Here is an 18,991-nt window from a genome sequence, read left to right as displayed (position 1 = left end):
AAAAAAGCAATTAATTCTTAGAAATAGTAGAAATCGTTTTACTATTTAATCAAAAATTTTATGGTTCGGAGTCACCACTGAATTAAAAATCTTCTAGTCCAGACTAGTATTATGGTTTGTGGACTCAGTTTCCGCACTTATACTCTCAATAGGTCCGTTGTGCGTAATTATATATCTAGAGGTATCGAACATATGCAGGCATATAAAATGTAAACTCAGGGCAATGTTACTTGATTTTACTATGAAATGTCGAAATCACTCCACGTCTCGACTCGTTTTTCATAAATAATCTATTTTGTAAATTAGAGATAATGGACGACCTGAGTGGCCGTTAGTGATAATAGTGTAAATATAGACTCTTGCTAGTCTGTTACCAATTCATCACTCATATGGCAATAACCAATATTCCTTTGAAACTCGGTATCATCAGATCGATGGAGTGGTTTCCGAATCTCCACCAGCCGCCTGTCAGTCTCTAGAGCCTGGTTCTTGTACTGCAGATCTTTGGTTACCCTTAGGTAGTGGATATGCATGCCATGGTATGTGGAACTGTAATGATTATAGATATCTCATAAGAGTATGAATCTACTAAACGACGAAGTGGTTTCCCATGATTGGGTCTAATTACGAACGTTATAAGATGATAGTATAAAATTTTATGTATTTAAAAGACACGAGAGAAATCATAATAATAATAAAAAATGGTCGCATAGAGGTCACTTGATGCATTTAAGGAACGTAAGAAAATTATATTCACTTTCGGTTTAAAAGTACAATCAAAATAGTAAATCCCTACATATCTTATACGTCCATTGCGAAACCTTTAAGCCTATTTTACTGACTATTTATTAAAATTAGTTGAAGAAAGAGAAACTTAAGTAGTGGAAGACCACATAAGCCACGGTATGACATAATCAGAAACATGATGGGAAATTCACGGCGGCGCGTCGCGCGCAATGAAAGCTAAATAAGAGTGGCCTTTGCAATTTGCCAAGCGGTTGAGACGGTGCTAAATACAATATCAGTAGAATAATAATTCATATTGTAAATATTTTATCATCCGAATACAAGGATATGCTTATTATACTTATTAAGATTCAAAATGTAATGGTGGCATGTACTCACAGTGCATCTTCTAGTTTCTTCTCCAACGTACTGGTGCTTGTATGAACTCTCTCGTACTCTTCTATCAGACCACGTGTTGGCTTATCCTAGTAGCAAGTATACGCATGCATGGGTGTAATAGGCCAAATTATAACTATGATATTTATTCTAAACTAAGTAATTTTTAACAATGTCTACTTGTAGTTATAATTTAGAGAATATAAAAAAAATATAAATTTTAGTAGATTTGTAAAAAAACCTTTAAAATAAAAAAATGTTTAAAAAATAATGTAGTAGGTTAAATACATGCCTAGTTAGATAGATCATCCAGTATTGAAAAAGCAAATGTATTTTCCTTCAAAACCCATAGTTGCTACCGTAATAAATGTATTGCAATGACTAATAAGAACTGATACCTGCACTCTCTCCAAAACAGGTCGTCGTGTTCTGGTTACCAGACGGGTTTCCACCAACTTAGTTGGATTTATTTTGTCAGCAACGGCCGCTCGTAGAGATTCTATTTCTCGCTCTACCTTGGCGAGATTTTGCTCTAACTAAAAATAACAGTAATTTTCATTCCATAGGTGCAAAGATTTTGATTATTTCTTTCATATTTACAGTACAAAATATATAAGATTATATTTCATTCCTTACAATGTTCTATGCAATTACAAACATATTGTTTTCCTTGCTAAATAGATTGTGGTTATGAAAACCACATAACTACATTTTTAATGAACCGTAACAGCTCTTGAAAAACTATACACAATACAACTTATATACAATCCGTCTTAACTAACTTGATAATCAATTAAAAAATAAATTTGATATAAAAATTATAACTATTCAACAATTTAGGTCTCGAGTCAATTCAGGTTTTTTTTCATAAATATGTTGGAAACGAGATTTACCTTCAGTTTCTGCCACTCCATTTCATTTCTGGCCCTCTGTATATCAAACACCCTTCTCCTCATCACCATCTCCACTGCCTGACATTGCGCATACAACTGGTTTTTGACCTGTTCACGACTTCTAAACATAGTCTCTCGTAATGATTTAGATTCTCTCATCAGCTGCTCAGCGATTTTTATAGTATTCTCTATGCAGTGAACGTAGCTTTCTTCTGTTATGGATCTGAAATTGGAGATCGTAATAACCTTATTTAATATGCTACCTGAACTATTTTGAAATGTCATGATGTGAGTAGATTTGAGTCAGTTCTGCCTGGAGCTTGGAAATGGCTTTATTTCATCTGCCTTTACTTCAATAATTTAGTAGAATGAAAACAATCGAGAGTTGAAGAGTACTTGAAAGCGTTTTTTATAGCTTTCTTCATACTGAGAACCAGTTAAAACATGTTTCCCTAAGGTCATGCGATTAAACTTCGATTTTTAACGATTTATCTACATCATCTATCATCAAATAGCGATCTACAACGTATGTCGATAACAGAAAGATCCTGCTTGCCTATAAAGAATACCAATGAATACCCAGAAATATCTTTGGTGGGTTTACGGGGCGATTCTGGGATTTCGCATATTATGTTTTGTGTCATATACATTGTGTTTTCAGCATATCCATTATACTCACTCAGGTGGTACCCTTGTAGGGTCGATCTTAAAAGAAATATCAGAACTGTATCTGTCCAGCTCTTTCACGTGGCGATCTATGCCCAATGCGTCATCCTTGTTCTGTATCTCTCGCTCTAACCGACAGAAGACATTAGTTAATTCTTTTAATTTCTCCCAGCCCATATGGCATACGTCTGTTAGGACGCGTTTGCTGTTTTCCAGTATGTGTAATTCCTGAAATTTGTGACTTAGCTTATACCGTACCTATACCTTTTAATAAACCACTAAAGTAAGGTGTAACACAACATGTTACTTTTATTTAATATAAATAACATCGTAAACTTTAAATTACATTTTATTATAAGGTTGTTGTTACGGGTGCTAGGCGGGCAATTGGCTACTATATAATTATCAGATTGGGACAAAAGATGCCGATATTACCTTATTCAACTCCTCTCCCAATGTATCCCTGGTCAACTCAGGTGGAAGTCTCTGGTCTCGATTAGTGAGACACTGAGAACTCACCATAAGTGGTACTTGGAGTGATTCCAGTTGAAGTTCAGTCGCGTTCTTCTCTTCTTGTAGCGCTCTACTCTCATCTCTTACCTGCTCCCGAGTGAATCTTTGATTTTCTCGCCATGACTCTACTTCGAATGTTCTAAAAGTATGAATTAAAACCACTTTTTTATTTTAATTCAATTCTTACTTAGATTTTATTTTTGCAAAATATCCGAAGGTTTATAGTACTTTAAGTTTTTATTTCGTTCTTTGAGATTAGAGTTATTACCTACCTATCTCTTAACAGTTCGTTATTAACATAATTGTCCCATCTAGTAGTCACCGAAGTCTCATTTCGAAGTTGATTTGCCCTCTGACGTAGCTCATAAGATTCAAAGCGACGTAATCTCGCGTCGTTTTGCAGCCTTTGTACATTTCGAGTCCAATCTAGGACACTAAGGCGAGAATGAGGCTTCTCGTATACAGGTATTGAGGCATCCATAATCGATTTATAATGGGTATTCAAAAGTTATATTATTTCTAAACAGAATTACAAAAGTTAAGCAATTTAAAACTATTTAGTTTAGTGAAGCACCTTGGAACCATCTAAACCAAACTGTGTGGATCAGACAAAGATATTGAACAAACAATGGAAGTTTTATTGATACACATCGTTCGAAGTAAGACGGACGTCACGTTTTTCATAAATTAAGTACCTAGGTAAAAAAATAACGTTAAGGATTTTAGTGCGGATTTTATTATTAATTTCAAAAATATTGTGTAGGTTTTTTAATAGGTAATATTTGCACTAATCTTTTTTTAATGTAACTTTATATCTTGTTAACTCTATAGTAATATTGTTTACGTAAATAAATAAATATATATATATATATATACCCAGTACGTCGACCGACAATAAATTAATTTAAATTTTTCGAAAACATACATAAACCATAGAGACGCGACAGTGTAAATAAATTCTAGAGCGATTGTCAGAAGTCAAAACTAAGTAACTGGCATACAAAATAAATATGGCGGAGGCATTTTAGATTTATGGACTTAAACTAATTGTCGGCAAAAATCACTTTTTAGTGATTAAGGCTATACCAATCTCAATAATATTTATTACTAAGTGTCTAGTGAAAAATTGGTTTGATTTTCATCAGTTTCAAATAGTTTTCAGCGAAAATGTAAGTACTTTTTGTATTTTGTCTCCCTTGAGTTGCGTTGGCGTTTTTATTGTATTCTAAAGCAATGCTAATTTTTATATCACTTTTTCGGTAACAAAGGTACGACGATAGACGCGGAGGGCGCGGCGGTGGACGTGGTGGTCCCAGGGGCGGTCGTGGAGGCAGGGGTGGGTCTAGAGGAGGTCGTTCTAGTGATCGGTCTCAAGACAGGGGAAACAGATTCGGCGGCAGCCGTGGGGGACGAGATGGTGGTAGGGGAGGCAGTCGAGGATTCGGTGGACGCGATCGAGGTGGCCGAGACGGCAGGGATGATTTCCGCAGCAATTTCAAGAACGAACAACCAGGTGGAGCGCTTCGTAAAATTCGCTGGGATACAATAACGCTTACTCCATTTCAAAAGAATTTCTACAATCCTCACCCCAATGTTCAAATGCGCTCAATGGCGGAAGTGGAAGCTTATAGAAGCCAGCACCAGATTACAGTTAAAGGTCGTGATGTTCCTCCACCAAGTGTATATTTTGAAGAGGGTGGCTTCCCTGATTATGCAATGAAAGAGATTCTAAAGCAAGGCTTTCCACATCCTACACCAATTCAAGCTCAAGGTTGGCCAATTGCTTTGTCTGGAAGAGACATGGTTGGCATTGCACAGACGGGTTCAGGAAAGACTCTTGCATACATTTTACCAGCTATTGTCCACATTATTAACCAGCCAAGATTACTAAGGGATGAGGGACCAATTGTTCTAGTCCTAGCTCCTACTAGGGAGCTTGCGCAGCAAATTCAACAGGTATTTTGTTATGCTTTATTTGGTCTAAAGATTTTTTAACTGTATTTTTTTTCTAAAATAAGGCATGCCAATAAAATAAATGGGTCAATTAAGTCTTACAGATTTACATGAATCTTTACTGTTCTGGTCCCTTATGAATAAGATAATAATAAAGTCTGCATGTTTAACAACAAATATACTAAAATAATTTATTTTCCATTGTGCCGCCAAGGCTTTGGTATCCATGAATGGGGACACAGTTGACCGAGACAGAATGCCAGGCCCCATGGACGTTGTAAATTGATTTATATATTTTAGTAGATGGTAGTCTCACAGGCAGGTTATGTTCAAGAACTGTTAGGAATGTTAAAACTTTGAAATGGAACATATAAGTTTTCTGAACATATCCTATTTTGCACAGTAGTTATCATTTTAGTTTGATGTAGCTTCCATTTACCACTCATATATTTCTCATTAATGTTTACATCATTTTCACTAATTACATTCATAACCACTTCATCTTTAAATTTAAGTAGGTAAATATAATTGGTTCTATTATTAAGTTGGCAACTAACCCCTGACCTTTAACATGTGTGACCTAGATTTATTATTGCAGTACCAATTATACAATCTCTAAATAGAGATTAAACTTCGAAAGTATGATAATTAATTCTTACTAGTTTTGTAAATAGCCCTTTGTTCTGTTCATACTAACTAAAATTATTTAATTTCAATATTATCAATTTTGCATGATAATTCTACATAGTTTTTTTATTTATATTTTTAATTATCAGTTATTGGTGTGTTCCATGTTATCCAAGATATCTCCTAATTAAATCATAATGTAATAACACAAAACAGTGACTGAAATAAGTGTTTAAAAGTACAATACAAATATTATTATTTTACCATAATTTTTTTTTCTTCAGGTGGCAACAGATTTTGGTCAAAATGTTCAAGTGCGCAATACCTGTATATTTGGTGGAGCTCCAAAGGGGCCTCAGGGCAGAATGTTGGAACGGGGAGTTGAGATTGTCATTGCAACACCAGGAAGACTTATTGATTTCTTGGAGAAAAGTATGTAAAGTTATTAAAAATATCTTATACTTTATTAAAATTAAAATATTTATTAAAATAAAAATTAAAATGATTTCACCATTTTTATTAGCATTATTCATATTAATGGTTGTTATTTATTATTTCAGATACAACAAATCTACATCGCTGTACCTATCTGGTGTTGGATGAAGCAGATAGGATGTTGGACATGGGTTTTGAGCCTCAGATAAGAAAGATCATTGAGCAAATACGGCCTGACAGACAGGTAAGCACAAACTGTAATTATGGAATGTGACAAAAAATAAAACAATAAAATTATTTTTTTTACTTGATAATAAAACTAGGGATGCATTGATTCGCGTTTTTGCCGATAAGATACCGATGCCGATACTCTTAAATATCGCCGATACCGATATAAACGGTTATTGATATAAATTAAATTTTTAATTTTTATTAAACAATATAAACTATAAGTAAAAATAAAAGTATTAATCAAATTAAAATAAAATAAATAACTGTTAATAATTCAAATTAACATTAATAAGATTTTTGGAACTCTGTATTGTATTGTTGTATCTAATTTAATATCGAAAAAATAGTACGCGCGATGGCAGTTATAAGCCAACTAAAGGGTCTAGCGGTGACAAAGCGGGTGAGAGAGAGACAACAAACTGAATAAAACGCGGGTAATACCCGGGCATAGATAGTTCCCTCAGACACAAGGTGACCTTGTGCAAGGCCTGCATCCGACCGTGCATGACATACGTCGTACGTCTTTGCGCATTGTGCCCCTCCTATATTCACCGGCTACAGGTGCTTCAGTCGCGATTCATGAGAATCGCGACCGGTGCGCACTTCTATGTGAGAAACGTCGATCTCCACCACGACCTGGAGCTCCCTACCATAGCCCAATGGATGAAGTTGGCGTCCACACGCCAATTCGGCAAGGCTAAACACCATCCCAATCCGCTGGTGCGTAAAAGCATCAATTACTACCCCTTCCCGACAAAACGTCGCTCCCGAAAATACTTCGCTCACTCCAGTGAGCTTCTGTCTTGCCCTTCAGGCGATTGACCAGCCCGCGACGGCCCAAGCCGAGGTTCAAGTCTCACAGGAGACTCCCTTGCGCTAGCCGAGGGATGAAACGCCATTCTGGCCGAGCTACTCTTGCCAAATCAGCCCGTGCTGAGCTGTAGAGGCCGTTAAGGCCAACAGCGAGATTCCATTAAAAAAAAGGCATAGATAGTCCGCGCCTCGTTTGCAACGAATTAGATCAACCAAGATTATTTAAAAGTTTCGTTGTATCGGCAAATTAGAATATCGTCGATATAGTATCAGGATCGGTATCGGATGCATTCCTAAATAAAACATTATATTTAAGAACCAATAATGTATTTAAATCTATCTATAATATAAAAAAATGTGCCAATGCAAATGAAATATTATTTTGTATGAAGTCCTGTGAGTCGCCAAGTTTTGGATTTTGTGAAATTCTTCATCACAAAGCAAGAGTTTGAACACATCAGTTGAAAGAGAAATTAATTTGTAGATGGTCTTCACAATAATTATTTGACACTAGTGTTTCTTATTTTTGTGTCAAACAGGTTCTGATGTGGTCCGCAACATGGCCTAAAGAGGTTCAAAACTTAGCTGAAGAATTCCTCGTAGATTACATACAGATCAATATTGGTTCACTTTCTTTATCCGCTAACCACAACATTCTACAAATCGTCGATGTCTGTGAGGAATGGGAGAAAAATGATAAACTGCTTACACTACTTAATGAGATTTCATCAGAAGAGGAGACCAAAACCATCATATTTGCAGAAACAAAGAGAAAGGTAAGGTTTTAGTTTGGGATTGACAAGGACAACACTTATCTCTGTATCTCATGAGGAAATACATTTTTTTGTCTTCAATTTTATATTTGTATGGCATAAGATTTCTAATGTAGGTTGACGACATAACAAAAACCATCAACCGGGCGGGTTGGCACGCGCTCGCCATTCACGGCGATAAAAACCAACAGGACAGGGATTACGTTTTAGGACAATTCAGGCAAAACCCGGGTGCGATATTAGTCGCTACCGATGTAGCGGCTAGAGGACTTGGTGAGTGAATCAAATCCGGGACATTGGAAATTACATAGTTTAATTGAAGAGTTAGGAAACAAGTTCGATGTGAAATTATTTCTTCTCTCTTACAAACAAAGAAGACCCCTTTATGTTTTTGTTAATGAATTGTATAAATGTACTTGCCCAGAAGTCATTATCTTATGTTTGTGCCACCAACAATTGAAATAACAGGGTGGTGAAATAATCCCGCCATAAATATATAGCATACTTTGGAATATCTGTAAACCTTAAAGGTGAGACGTGTGAGGGCCGACGATAGGTAGGATGAGAGGTTTGCAGTATTTCGAGGTTAAACAAGAGAGGCATCAAACAAAAGATTCTTATGAGAACAGATGCGAGGTCTTTTACCCTTATTACGCCATCTAATTTCGATAAATCATCTCGCTCTGTACTACCGGGGTGTTATTCAGGTCAAAGAGGTGTCAGGAGCGTAGCGGGGATATTGTTGTCCATTGCTATACATTATAAATAAAAGAGGCCACAATGTGGAGCCCTGTGATATGCTTGATGCCAATGAAGGAAATGAAACTATTTTTCTGTGGATACCTTTTCTATTGCTTTCACTTCTATTTTATGATGAGTATAAATAATTCTTGACAAAGTATCTGTCGGCTTCAGAAAGCAATAGAGTTTGACAGCACATCGTCTGATTTTCATATCTGTTTCCGCACTCTAGTCCACAGAAAAAATTAAGCTGAAGCTTTTTCATTGGTGCCAAAAACATACCTTCCAGTATTTACCATTCAGTTAATGCTGGATACTGGAATACGGTTGAAATAAAGCAATGGATCAAGCGAGCGTTGGGCTTTATCGTAAAGTTCATTGCGCCTCAAGAAATTTCCATGACTGACTCAGCATTATTCTCAATTTTCATTGCAGAGGCGCATGCGTGCAGAGAACATGGCTAAATTAACGGTGTGTTGCTGACTTCAGTTAGATTGATAGAAATTCGATTATTGACAGCGTAATTTATCTGTCAGCGCACACTGTAGTAGCATGCTGCCTCTTAATGGATAGTGTAATAGGGTTCTTAAGAACGGTTCCGATTAAAACAGCCGAGCAATATGCTTTGTTAAATGTCATGCGAGATTTGAACCCTACGCCACCTGACAAAGTAGTAATAAAGTCAGCACACCGTTAGTTGCTCTTGGCCGACAACACTCCGGCCACTGCTGGGCAATACAATCCTCAGTCTTCGACTCCACGAGAACTGAGGTAATTATTTGCTTTGATTTTTAGTTTGGCTTGAAGGACGAGTTTTCTGTGAACGCATGATCTTTGCGCGGTTTTTATTTATAGACGAGGATAAAAGGTAGCCTAAGCTTGGATAACTTTTTTTAGTTAGAAAGAGAACCGGCTTGGCGTGCGAATTAATTATTTTCAAAAATTATCCTTTTAACATTTTCATATGATATATCAATACGATTCGACAATAATCAAACTATAATGACGCCGCAAAAACGTCGTGATTTAGCACTGCGGCGTCTTCAAATCCCACCCAGTTCTCTTTCTCCACAGACTATATAAAAATTTGTGTTAGAGTGTTATTTTGTAGCCACAGCCGATACTAAGGTAGGTAAAACATACCTTCATTGTAAATCTTATTTAACACGTGGCAATAATACTTGGTTATTTCTCTTTAAATTGTTATATTTGAAACTCTTGCTTCAAATACGATTTCCTATTTATTTACTATAAATTTATAAATGCTGGGTCGGTCAGACGTCGAGGATGTGAAGTTCGTGATAAACTACGACTATCCAAACAATTCTGAGGACTACGTGCACAGAATCGGACGTACGGGACGCTCGCACAACACCGGAACAGCGTACACGCTCTTCACGCCTAATAATTCCGCCAAGGTGTGTAACATTCGGATTTTTTTAAAAGCTTTGCATCCGTCTAGTTTGTGAAAACATTAGCAATTAAGCGAGTTCCTCAGACCATCGTTTCTCGAGCAGGGTACGTTGGGGTTGGGGTTTAAAAGGAGGTCGCAGTCTCTTGAAAAATAATAAATACAAACAACATATAACTACAAAAGATTCGTTTATTAAAGGAATGAATAATTATATTGTAGTGTAATAAAGCTCAATATTAAGATGTAATAAATAACATGTTTTACATTTTCGCTTTATCATGGGTCACGTAAAAATCGTTGAGAAACGAATGATGTCCCATTTCTCTATGACCCTGGATTAGTTTTGTTTTCAAAACACTGTCTTTAGACAACCTACTTCAGCAATCACTTACAAGTGGGTTTATCAAAAAAATATAATTGCGTTTTCACTAGGTACGGAGGCGGAAAGGTATTTATTATAAGGTAAAGTAACTCCGAAATATTGACAATCTTAATATATATCGCTTTCAGGCGAAGGACCTAATGTCAGTGTTGTCAGAAGCAAATCAAGTGGTAAACCCTAGATTGATGGAACTGGCGCAGTGCGGCACAGGTTTCAAAGGAAAGGGATTCAGTAAGTATTTTAAAAATATAACAATAAAATTGTATTTTCTCCTTTCGTAAATGTTTGAACCTTTTCGTATATATTTTTAGGTATATCTTTAGTATAATTGTTTTTATATATAATTTATGTTAACTGTATTACGAAATAAATAAATAAACTTTTAATATACTTGATACAGCTTAGATTTTTAATTTTGTACTCATGTAACTTACTAATTTTAGTTATGTCATCGGCTTAAGAGATTTTGTCAGTTTCTTATATCGTATTTGATCTCCTAGATAGCAAACTCCAAACAAATAGTTTTAAAAGGTATATTCACAGGTCGTGGCGGCAGTCGGTACCGTGACCGTGATAGTGACTCTGGGCGCGGTCGCGGCAGAGGAAGGGACGGAGGCAGGGGGAGCAGGGGAGGTAGACCGGAGACCAGAGGTACGGGCTAAAACTGTTTCTCATGCAGCAAAAGGTCTAGTCTTCGCTGTCTGATATAAAGAATTATGTATTTATCCATAATATATTTATTTTCTTATAATATTGTTTTACAGGCTCAAGATGGGACAATAACGACTCGAATGGCCAATCCGGCTTCAACAGGGAAGACGGTTTTCAGCGCCAGAGTTTTGGACGTGACCAGAGCCGTGAGTCATTCCGCGGGCGTGGCAGGGGGCGCGGTCGCGGAGGGTTCGGTCAGGGCTTCGACCAGGGACAGCAGGGCTTCCCCGATCAGACGCAAGGATACCAGCCGAGTAGCTATTATAATATGTATGGGCAGCAGCAGGCTCAATAGATACGAAGAGAGATGTTTAAAAAATTGCCAAACGAAGTCCCAAACGGTGAGGACATATTGGTTTCATTTATAAATTGACTATGAATATGGAGAAAGGTACCAGCTGGTGTGTTCTCCAAAATGGATCCAATTCAAGGAATATCTATCCCTTATCCACTCTAGGCTCGGCCTATAATATAATGCAATGTAAAAAGATTTAAATGATAACAATGTCTCTATTAAATATACATGTGATGTACGGGATCTGTATTGATGCCAAAATATTGATCATTTCGTAGATGTGTAAGTTGGACTTTTATGAAGAGATAGCAATACCCAAGCTGGCGAATATTATTTCTTGTGTATCACATTAGTGACAGCGTTCAAAACTCGATTGTTTCTTTAGATTCATAGTAGAATATGGGCCTAGTGTAGTTTTATTTAGCACTCGTTTATGAAGGAATTTAACTTTTTTTTAACATAGGGTTAATTAGCTACTGTAGATGTCAATTTTGAATTCTCACATTAACCGTGTAATAGACATTCCTGCTGACTCAGTATTGATAATGTGCAATTATATTAATTATACCGTAACAGTGTTTTATTTCATTTTTAAATTACTGCAGTTAAATCTTTACAGATTTACAATAAGTAAATATAATAGTATTCCCTAGAATACACATACACAATAGATCTCGTGCTATGTTTCGATTAGAGAGCTTATGTCGACCGTTAAATAGCCTAATGCAGCCGCAGGTTTTTATATTTGAAAAATTCGTGCAATTGTACAGGTGACGAAATTTTCTTATTATTCTAGCCAATATATCTTACAGAAAAAAATAACGATCAAACTATAATATCGTCATATATAAGGGTATAACCTTTTAAACACCTCCACTGCTGGTAAAGAAATTAAGATTGAAAGAAAACAATTTTTTAACCCGATTAAAGCTATTTGTATTATTATTAACTTATAATTATTTACATAATTTTAATTATTTTCTTCAGAAAAATTAAAAAATTGGTTTCTTTCATTGTGTAAAAGCTATGTTAACCAAAGACAATACTAGATTAAAAGACTACAGAAAAGGAACATTCTCAGTGATTGCAGAGTTGGAATTAACGTGCTGTTGCTATAAAAACCTACAAGACCTTTCAAGAGGAATAAGAAGACACTGCGAGAAAATAAAATACTCTTACTTATTTCTACGAGATTAACTATTTTAAAAGTTACTCATAAAAAAAGATGAATAGTGTTTTTATAGGAGTTTAACCATGTTGAATCTGAGAGGGAATTATCAGCTGCTGGGTACATGGCAACTGACTCATGATGCCGATTATCGCCAGCACTCTCGAAACAATTTTTGAAGTCAAGAATTTACTCTGGAAATATATATAATGTTTATTCACCACGGCAAAGGCCGAGATAAAAATAACTAATAATATTTCGTGATATAATTTGAACACAAAATAGTTTTAATAAATATTTTTCTTTAAAGAATGTTCTATCTTACTTTAAGCGCATAAGCACATCTTAGCAGTAGTCATCGAGTTTAATTTGTTTTATTCCCGAGATCTCACAAGATTGTATTCCTCGATCCCATGAGATTGCATTCAAAGTCAAAAATCATTTATTCATATAGGTAACACAATGTACACTTATGAACGTCAATAAAAAATAAATATACATTAAATGCTTTTAATTTTACAGCCAGTTCTCAAATCAAGGGCGTAGAACGGAAGAGAAGATTGGCAATAAACTCTCCGCCACTCTTTTTAATCGCCAAGTTTTTTTTGTATTACACAACGTTAGTAAGGAGCTGCAACCATCACACCATGTTCCACATGACATCTGAAGTAAATAAATAATAATAAAATAAATTAAAAACAAAGATTTGTCTGAGATTATTAAAGATCCTCTATCAGAAGGAGGCATGGTGAAATAGGAGCATGCACTTACATTCTCGTGGGAACAACACGCAAATACGTAGTCGAAATAACTAACATCACCGCGTACACGCATTCAAGTACGACCAGTCACCACAAGTAGCACCGCTTCACGAGTATCACGACACGTATGGCCAGCCGTCGGCCCCCTCGCCATATTTTAGAGAGAGAGACAACCCGACGCATGGACGCCGCCACAGGCAGACATTTAAACGAGCATGACGATCCTTGAAATGTGAACTTGGGTAAATTTCTTATGTAATAATACTAATTATACTCAAAGAATTTGATACCACATGGATCCCACTTTACATTAAAACAGTCGTGGATGTTGACGACCGCCCCAGAATCTGGAAATATTCTATATCTATTATCTATATAATCTGATATCTAATCTGGCAGCCGAGAGATACAGTCGCGTTACCTCTTTATACTGGAGCAAATTATATCCAAACACTAGGATCGTTTAAATATTCATTTATATTATAATAGGCCTTAGCAAGCAGTTTTACTTTAATGTACGATTTAAATTTATTTATTGACAACACTTGTATCTCACTAGAGATTTTGTTGAAAAAAACCTATACAATTGACTTGCAAAGAATTACTCATTTTATGCAGCCTTGGTTGGTGCGCTAATCTTGTCTTTATTACGAGTACTATAATTATGGAAGCTACTATTCTTTATAAAGGTAAAGGTATATATATTTTCCCACATACAAAACATTCTCATAAATGTATTGACTTGCCAAAGTCAAAATATGTAATTTGGACTGAATCCTGTAAGGACAACCCACAGATAGCTCTTATAGCCTGCATTTGCACTACAAATATCGATTGAATATCAGCTGCATTAACCCACAAAATACCACCACTATATGACATGATGCTATGAAAATAGGTGAAAGACTCTTCTTAACACTCATAATCATGACATACTTCTGCATAAACAATTAATAAAAACACTTGATCTCAAATAATTTTATTCCTACATGATAAATACACATGATCTTTACATTTATTATTGGAAAATAATCTAAAAAAATCTTTAATGACTTGGTGCTGCTTTGTTGCCCTCTGGGTCAACATAGTCAATCTGGTCTTCAGGTTCGTGGGGCCAGAAGGTAGGCTTGTTGATGGGATCGAGAGCCAATTCTGGGTATGAATCACGGAAGTCCTCCATTGTCATCTGGTCAAATGGCAATAAGGCCTTGGTTTCAGCAACTTCCTTTTCATATCTGAAATGTTTTATATTAATAAGTAATAATTAAAATGTATGGATTTACATAAGTTCAAAACACTGTTATAATAATTTCATGCAGAATATGAACAGAGACTGTTTTAAGAACTATCAATACTATTTTTACTCCGTTGCCAATATTGACAGGATGAATATATTATATTAGGTAATAGTGACAAAAGAATATAAAAAATTAACAACAATAATACAATTGATACAAAAAAATTTAACAGTACACATACTTGGCAATGTTAGCGTTAGATTGGCTGATAAAATCGTCAATTTCTTTTTGAATCTGAGCCCATTGACTATCAATTTGAGAGGTGAGTGTGTCCGCTGGGTAAGGAATCTTCAAAGCTTCATATTGTTTCTGGAAGTTGTCTACCATGCCAGGGACAGTGATTGCAGATTTGTATTGAGACCAATTAATCTTAGGCGGCTCAGGAGGGTTAGCCAAAACTCTGAAATTTATGAAGCAAATAAGCAGTTTAGTTATAGCTAATAGCCAAATTTTTACAGTAGATTTGGTACCAGCTTTATACTTTGTCTGTCATTTATGACGAAAGCAATTTTTTTTTAATTATCTTCTGTCTATAATAAAAGTGAATAACGTCAAGTCTGATCAGAAAAATTATGTAACAATCGTGTCAAAACTAACCTTCTGAGGTAGGAGTCCGACTTCATTTTAAAAGCAGACAAGTTGGATTTTTGGTTAGGCGGCACTCTTTCAGCTATAGCAGCCCAGTTAATCGAGCTTTGGGTAATTCGTTTCGCCATTTTTAGAGAATTATAGTGCAATCTCAAACTTACACCAAAATTTTACTGACTGATAACTGGTAAGTGTTAAGCCAATTGAACCTCGCTCACAAATTCAAAATATGACAAGTGAGTACTGAGAATCAACCGCTGACATTGACGCATTTCCACAGGCTAGAGTAGATAAGACAAATAATAGATATAGAATATAAACATATATGACTGATATTTCAGAGTCTTAAAGGCCTATTTATTATATAAACGTAAATTATGTTTGTGTGTATGTTCGTATAATACTACTTTATAATAATTATAATACCTCTTACATAATCTTAAGAAGTCATAAAGCCGACAGTTATTAAAAGGCATGAATAAAATAAAATATACAAACCTTTTAAGGAAAAAGATGAAGAAAGTAAAGTGAGGTAAATAAAAACATCATTATTTCAATTGTTTTAATTGACTTTGGTATATTAAAAATATAAACATTGATTGATATTTGATACAAATAAGTTATTAAACGTTTACGTATTCATATTCAAAGACGTGTAAAATGCAACTAAAAGTACGTAACTTTCTATTCAGTCTATCATCAGAATCAACTGTTGATACAAAATTCGAATATCAATATTATAATGTCATAAACTTATCGGACTCCAGCCATCCTCAGTCATTAAGAGTTAACTGTTACTTTACACATTTAAATAAGGATTTTTCTAAAATCAGTCTACTAATAGAATATAAAATTTGTAGTAACCATTATTTGATTTAAATTTGTATCTAGCATTACTCCAGACACCGGAACAAAACATCACACAATTGAAAATGCAGATATGTTATATAAAGTTAAGCACACACATGGTCCCATTAATCTTTATTCACAATCATCAAATCATTTTACAAGGGAATGTTTTGAAACACTTTAAATTCTAAGCCACTGGTGCAACCTTAACCATATTTTAAAACATCTTACAAATAGTTTCATATTATATTAATGAGTATAAATTATAAAGATAAATAGACTTTGGTGACCCATTGCTTGTAAGTAGATATTTACATTTAAAACTAATACACAACTAGATATATACATTTTCCACACTGCATTCTCCTAATATTCAAATGTCACTATTTGTCTATGAATCTAATTTCTTCTGTCAAAATCCGACCACTAGTTCTTTATATTGACAGATGGCAGATGCGTGTCTCTAGACGTCCGTAGCATCAATCGAAAATCGTCGTTTTTGACGTGCGTTAAATCTATATGATTTTGTTTATATCAATTTTCAAAATAATCAGTTAAACACAATAATAAAAATCATTAATTCAAGGTAATCGCAATTATAAAATCAATCTTTCATGATATGGAAAGATTTTCAGTCCAAGTGTTTTAACCACAACAGATTTTGTAGCCTTGACACGTAATTTGGGGCATCTTGTATGGCCAACTTATTTTGCCTGACAGTTTCATAACAATTGTTTATGTTATATAAGATATGTCATGTTATAATTTAGTCGGTTTGTCTTTACGTTTTTCAACATAATGCGGAGAATTCGATGATTGGCCGACGGTTCGACTTCCCCAAGTCGTGCGTTTAGTGACAGGGTTATTTCGGCAAATTTTTAGAAGGTTGCCATACGCCGCTCTATATTGTCTATTGGTTGCGGCGTAGATTAGAGGATTTATGACACTGGAGGCCCATGCTAGGATAGATGCAATGATATGGAACCAAGGGAATCGGATGCCATCATCAGCGACATTCATGATCATGAGAGGAAGGAAACAAGCCAAGAAACAAAGGAAGATTGTCAGCATCAGGGTAGTCAGTCTCGAGTCCTCTTCCTTTTCTTTCGCTGTCTGGCCGCTTAGTTTACTGAAACGAAGAGATTTTAATTAAATGAACCGTATCTAATTTCTAGGTAAAAGAAAAAGGACAAATACAAATCAGTATTATCCGCCTCTTTTCATCCCAGCGTAAACACAATTTGGCAGAAACAGACGAAAAAGCACTGCTAAGAGTGCAATTAACATCCGTGTCTCAAGCAGGTTTTAAAGTGATTTGCATTTTTAAAAACACAGAATTCAAATAGATACACTAATGTCAATCTTATTGTATTAAATAATATGCCATTAAATGCTTTTTATATATTTACGACTTCGTGATGTCTATAAACGAATGACATGGAACAAATTCTGGGGATGAAGAAGAAAAGAAGAACGGAAGTCAAAGATGCCAATATACTTTAAGACGTATATATTGCCATTGTTTTCTTTCGGTAGACTATCATGGATATGAATAATGGAACTTAGTATACTAAATTTAAAACTAAAGGACAAGATAAGAAGTACAGAAATAAGAAAGAAATCAAAAATTATTGTTGCACTATCCCATTGCAAAAAATTCAAAGTGGAGATGTGGACAAGGGTAACGAGGTGGAAAGGCCCACCAGGGAAAAGAGAGGCCGCTCTCTAACGGTGGGATAAATATGCTTAAAGAAGTTGGTGGGAAAGATTGGAAGATAGATAAATGCTCAAGGTTTTGAAATGCACAAGAATTGAAGCCGATTTAGAGCTGGGCTTTACTATTTGGATGTCCCTGAAAATAATAAACCTAGTTGTATAAAATTAAGGGTGTGTTAATATTGTAGATAGCATTGTTGTTGTTAAGTTTTTTGCAATGGAATAGTGAATCATTTTCTTTTTGTCTTATTTCCTACGTTTTGATTCAATTTGGGAAATTCATACTTTAAACCAAAGTAAACAAATTACTGCATAAGTTATATAAAACTGTAATACTAAAGCATTATGAAGCCATGCAATACACACCCACATACACACCTTCGGCCCTCCAGCTTCCGTTTGCTCTCTCGAACGCGCCAGTAGATGCACGAGTATGATACAATTATCACAACACAAGGCAATGCAAATCCGAACACGAACAAGTACTTCTTGGGACTCCGACCGTCCTTCGGTAGGATTGTGCATGAAAATGTGTTTTGGTCTAACCCCAATTTACCCCACACTTCGAGAAGTGAAGGGACCTGGAATAAAAAATATTTATAATTAGCTTTCTAGGGACATATGCACTGGAATTTTCTGTCTATATGCGCTTTTAACAGTCGCTTGTTTGAAGAAAAGCATTGTGAGAAATCAGGCATGCTCGTACTCGTGTGAGACGCAAAAGGCTGATCACGTACTCGTCTACTAGAAAAAAAAACAGAAATTATCACCATAAATAGATACAGAAATCGTAGCATAGTAACGCTTGTGGAACTAGTGTTCTAGGAAAATTACATTTTATCTATATACATTGTAGTATAAATATATTGTTTAACAGATTGAATAGTATAGTAACAGAAGTATATGTTAACTTCCAAGATACGTATATACACAATTCTTATTTAGTAACCATGTTTTAGCTGCTAAGCACCAATGGCACTTTTTAGGTCCAGGCCTCAGATTCGGTATCTGTTCCGTAATCATTTCTAATATGCAAGTGGGT

The 18,991-nt window shown here is 35.3% G+C and overlaps 4 protein-coding genes across 6 annotated transcripts in view; 1 reads left to right on the top strand and 3 right to left on the bottom strand.

Annotated features, from left to right (window-relative positions):
• Positions 1–69: 69 nt before the first annotated feature.
• LOC123715411 (tektin-B1-like) lies at positions 70–3,731 on the bottom strand. The gene is made up of 7 exons (XM_045670403.1): positions 3,467–3,731; positions 3,117–3,333; positions 2,695–2,909; positions 2,016–2,238; positions 1,521–1,658; positions 1,126–1,211; positions 70–549 (listed from the first exon to the last, which is right to left on the bottom strand). The coding sequence occupies exons 1-7, from the start codon at positions 3,673–3,675 to the stop codon at positions 363–365; spliced, it is 1,275 nt and encodes a 424-aa protein (XP_045526359.1). The 5' UTR covers positions 3,676–3,731; the 3' UTR covers positions 70–362.
• Positions 3,732–4,192: 461 nt separating this feature from the next.
• Positions 4,193–12,142, top strand: LOC123714985 (ATP-dependent RNA helicase dbp2-like). 2 transcript variants are annotated; one of them, XM_045669717.1, is made up of 11 exons: positions 4,193–4,363; positions 4,463–5,150; positions 5,362–5,424; positions 6,059–6,206; positions 6,335–6,453; positions 7,793–8,029; positions 8,143–8,299; positions 10,046–10,185; positions 10,692–10,794; positions 11,107–11,214; positions 11,328–12,142. In XM_045669717.1, coding segments are annotated over exons 1-11 (2,007 nt in total). In that variant the 5' UTR covers positions 4,193–4,361; the 3' UTR covers positions 11,570–12,142. The 2 variants fall into 2 exon arrangements, with proteins under 2 accessions (XP_045525673.1, XP_045525674.1); XM_045669718.1 differs by lacking the exon at positions 5,362–5,424.
• Positions 12,143–14,461: 2,319 nt separating this feature from the next.
• LOC123715148 (ATP synthase subunit d, mitochondrial) lies at positions 14,462–15,610 on the bottom strand. The gene is made up of 3 exons (XM_045670009.1): positions 15,394–15,610; positions 14,978–15,196; positions 14,462–14,733 (listed from the first exon to the last, which is right to left on the bottom strand). The coding sequence occupies exons 1-3, from the start codon at positions 15,510–15,512 to the stop codon at positions 14,544–14,546; spliced, it is 528 nt and encodes a 175-aa protein (XP_045525965.1). The 5' UTR covers positions 15,513–15,610; the 3' UTR covers positions 14,462–14,543.
• Positions 15,611–15,975: 365 nt separating this feature from the next.
• LOC123715444 (protein trapped in endoderm-1) overlaps positions 15,976–18,991 on the bottom strand; it is a 34,577-nt gene continuing 31,561 nt past the window's right edge. The window contains exons 6-7 of one of the 2 annotated variants that reach the window (XM_045670446.1): positions 18,316–18,530; positions 15,976–17,362 (exon numbers count right to left, since the gene is read on the bottom strand). In XM_045670446.1, the coding sequence (XP_045526402.1) occupies positions 16,993–17,362; positions 18,316–18,530 (585 nt within the window). In that variant the 3' untranslated portion in view covers positions 15,976–16,992. The remainder of the gene's footprint in view (positions 17,363–18,315; positions 18,531–18,991) is intronic. The other variant, XM_045670447.1, reaches the window with a different exon arrangement.

The sequence above is a fragment of the Pieris brassicae genome, chromosome 10, assembly GCF_905147105.1.
Source record: "Pieris brassicae chromosome 10, ilPieBrab1.1, whole genome shotgun sequence".
NCBI classification, from domain to species: Eukaryota; Metazoa; Arthropoda; class Insecta; order Lepidoptera; family Pieridae; genus Pieris; species Pieris brassicae.
Note: the sequence above shows the minus strand (reverse complement) of the source record. Positions and strands in the feature narration are given on the sequence as shown.

Excerpts from the sequence above, each read along its gene's own strand:
- LOC123715411 (XM_045670403.1), bottom strand. The coding sequence starts at position 3,675 with ATGGATGCCTCAATACCTGTATACGAGAAGCCTCATTCTCGCCTTAGT. Across the intron at positions 1,212-1,520 it reads CTGTTTTGGAGAGAGTGCAG|GATAAGCCAACACGTGGTCT; the intron begins GTATCAGTTCTT and ends ACTTGCTACTAG. Across the intron at positions 550-1,125 it reads AAGAAACTAGAAGATGCACT|TTCCACATACCATGGCATGC; the intron begins GTGAGTACATGC and ends TAATCATTACAG.
- LOC123714985 (XM_045669717.1), top strand. Across the intron at positions 8,030-8,142 it reads TTGCAGAAACAAAGAGAAAG|GTTGACGACATAACAAAAAC; the intron begins GTAAGGTTTTAG and ends TTTCTAATGTAG. Across the intron at positions 8,300-10,045 it reads TGTAGCGGCTAGAGGACTTG|ACGTCGAGGATGTGAAGTTC; the intron begins GTGAGTGAATCA and ends TGGGTCGGTCAG.
- LOC123715148 (XM_045670009.1), bottom strand. The coding sequence starts at position 15,512 with ATGGCGAAACGAATTACCCAAAGCTCGATTAACTGGGCTGCTATAGCT. Across the intron at positions 15,197-15,393 it reads TCGGACTCCTACCTCAGAAG|AGTTTTGGCTAACCCTCCTG; the intron begins GTTAGTTTTGAC and ends CATAAATTTCAG. Across the intron at positions 14,734-14,977 it reads TCTAACGCTAACATTGCCAA|ATATGAAAAGGAAGTTGCTG; the intron begins GTATGTGTACTG and ends AAAACATTTCAG.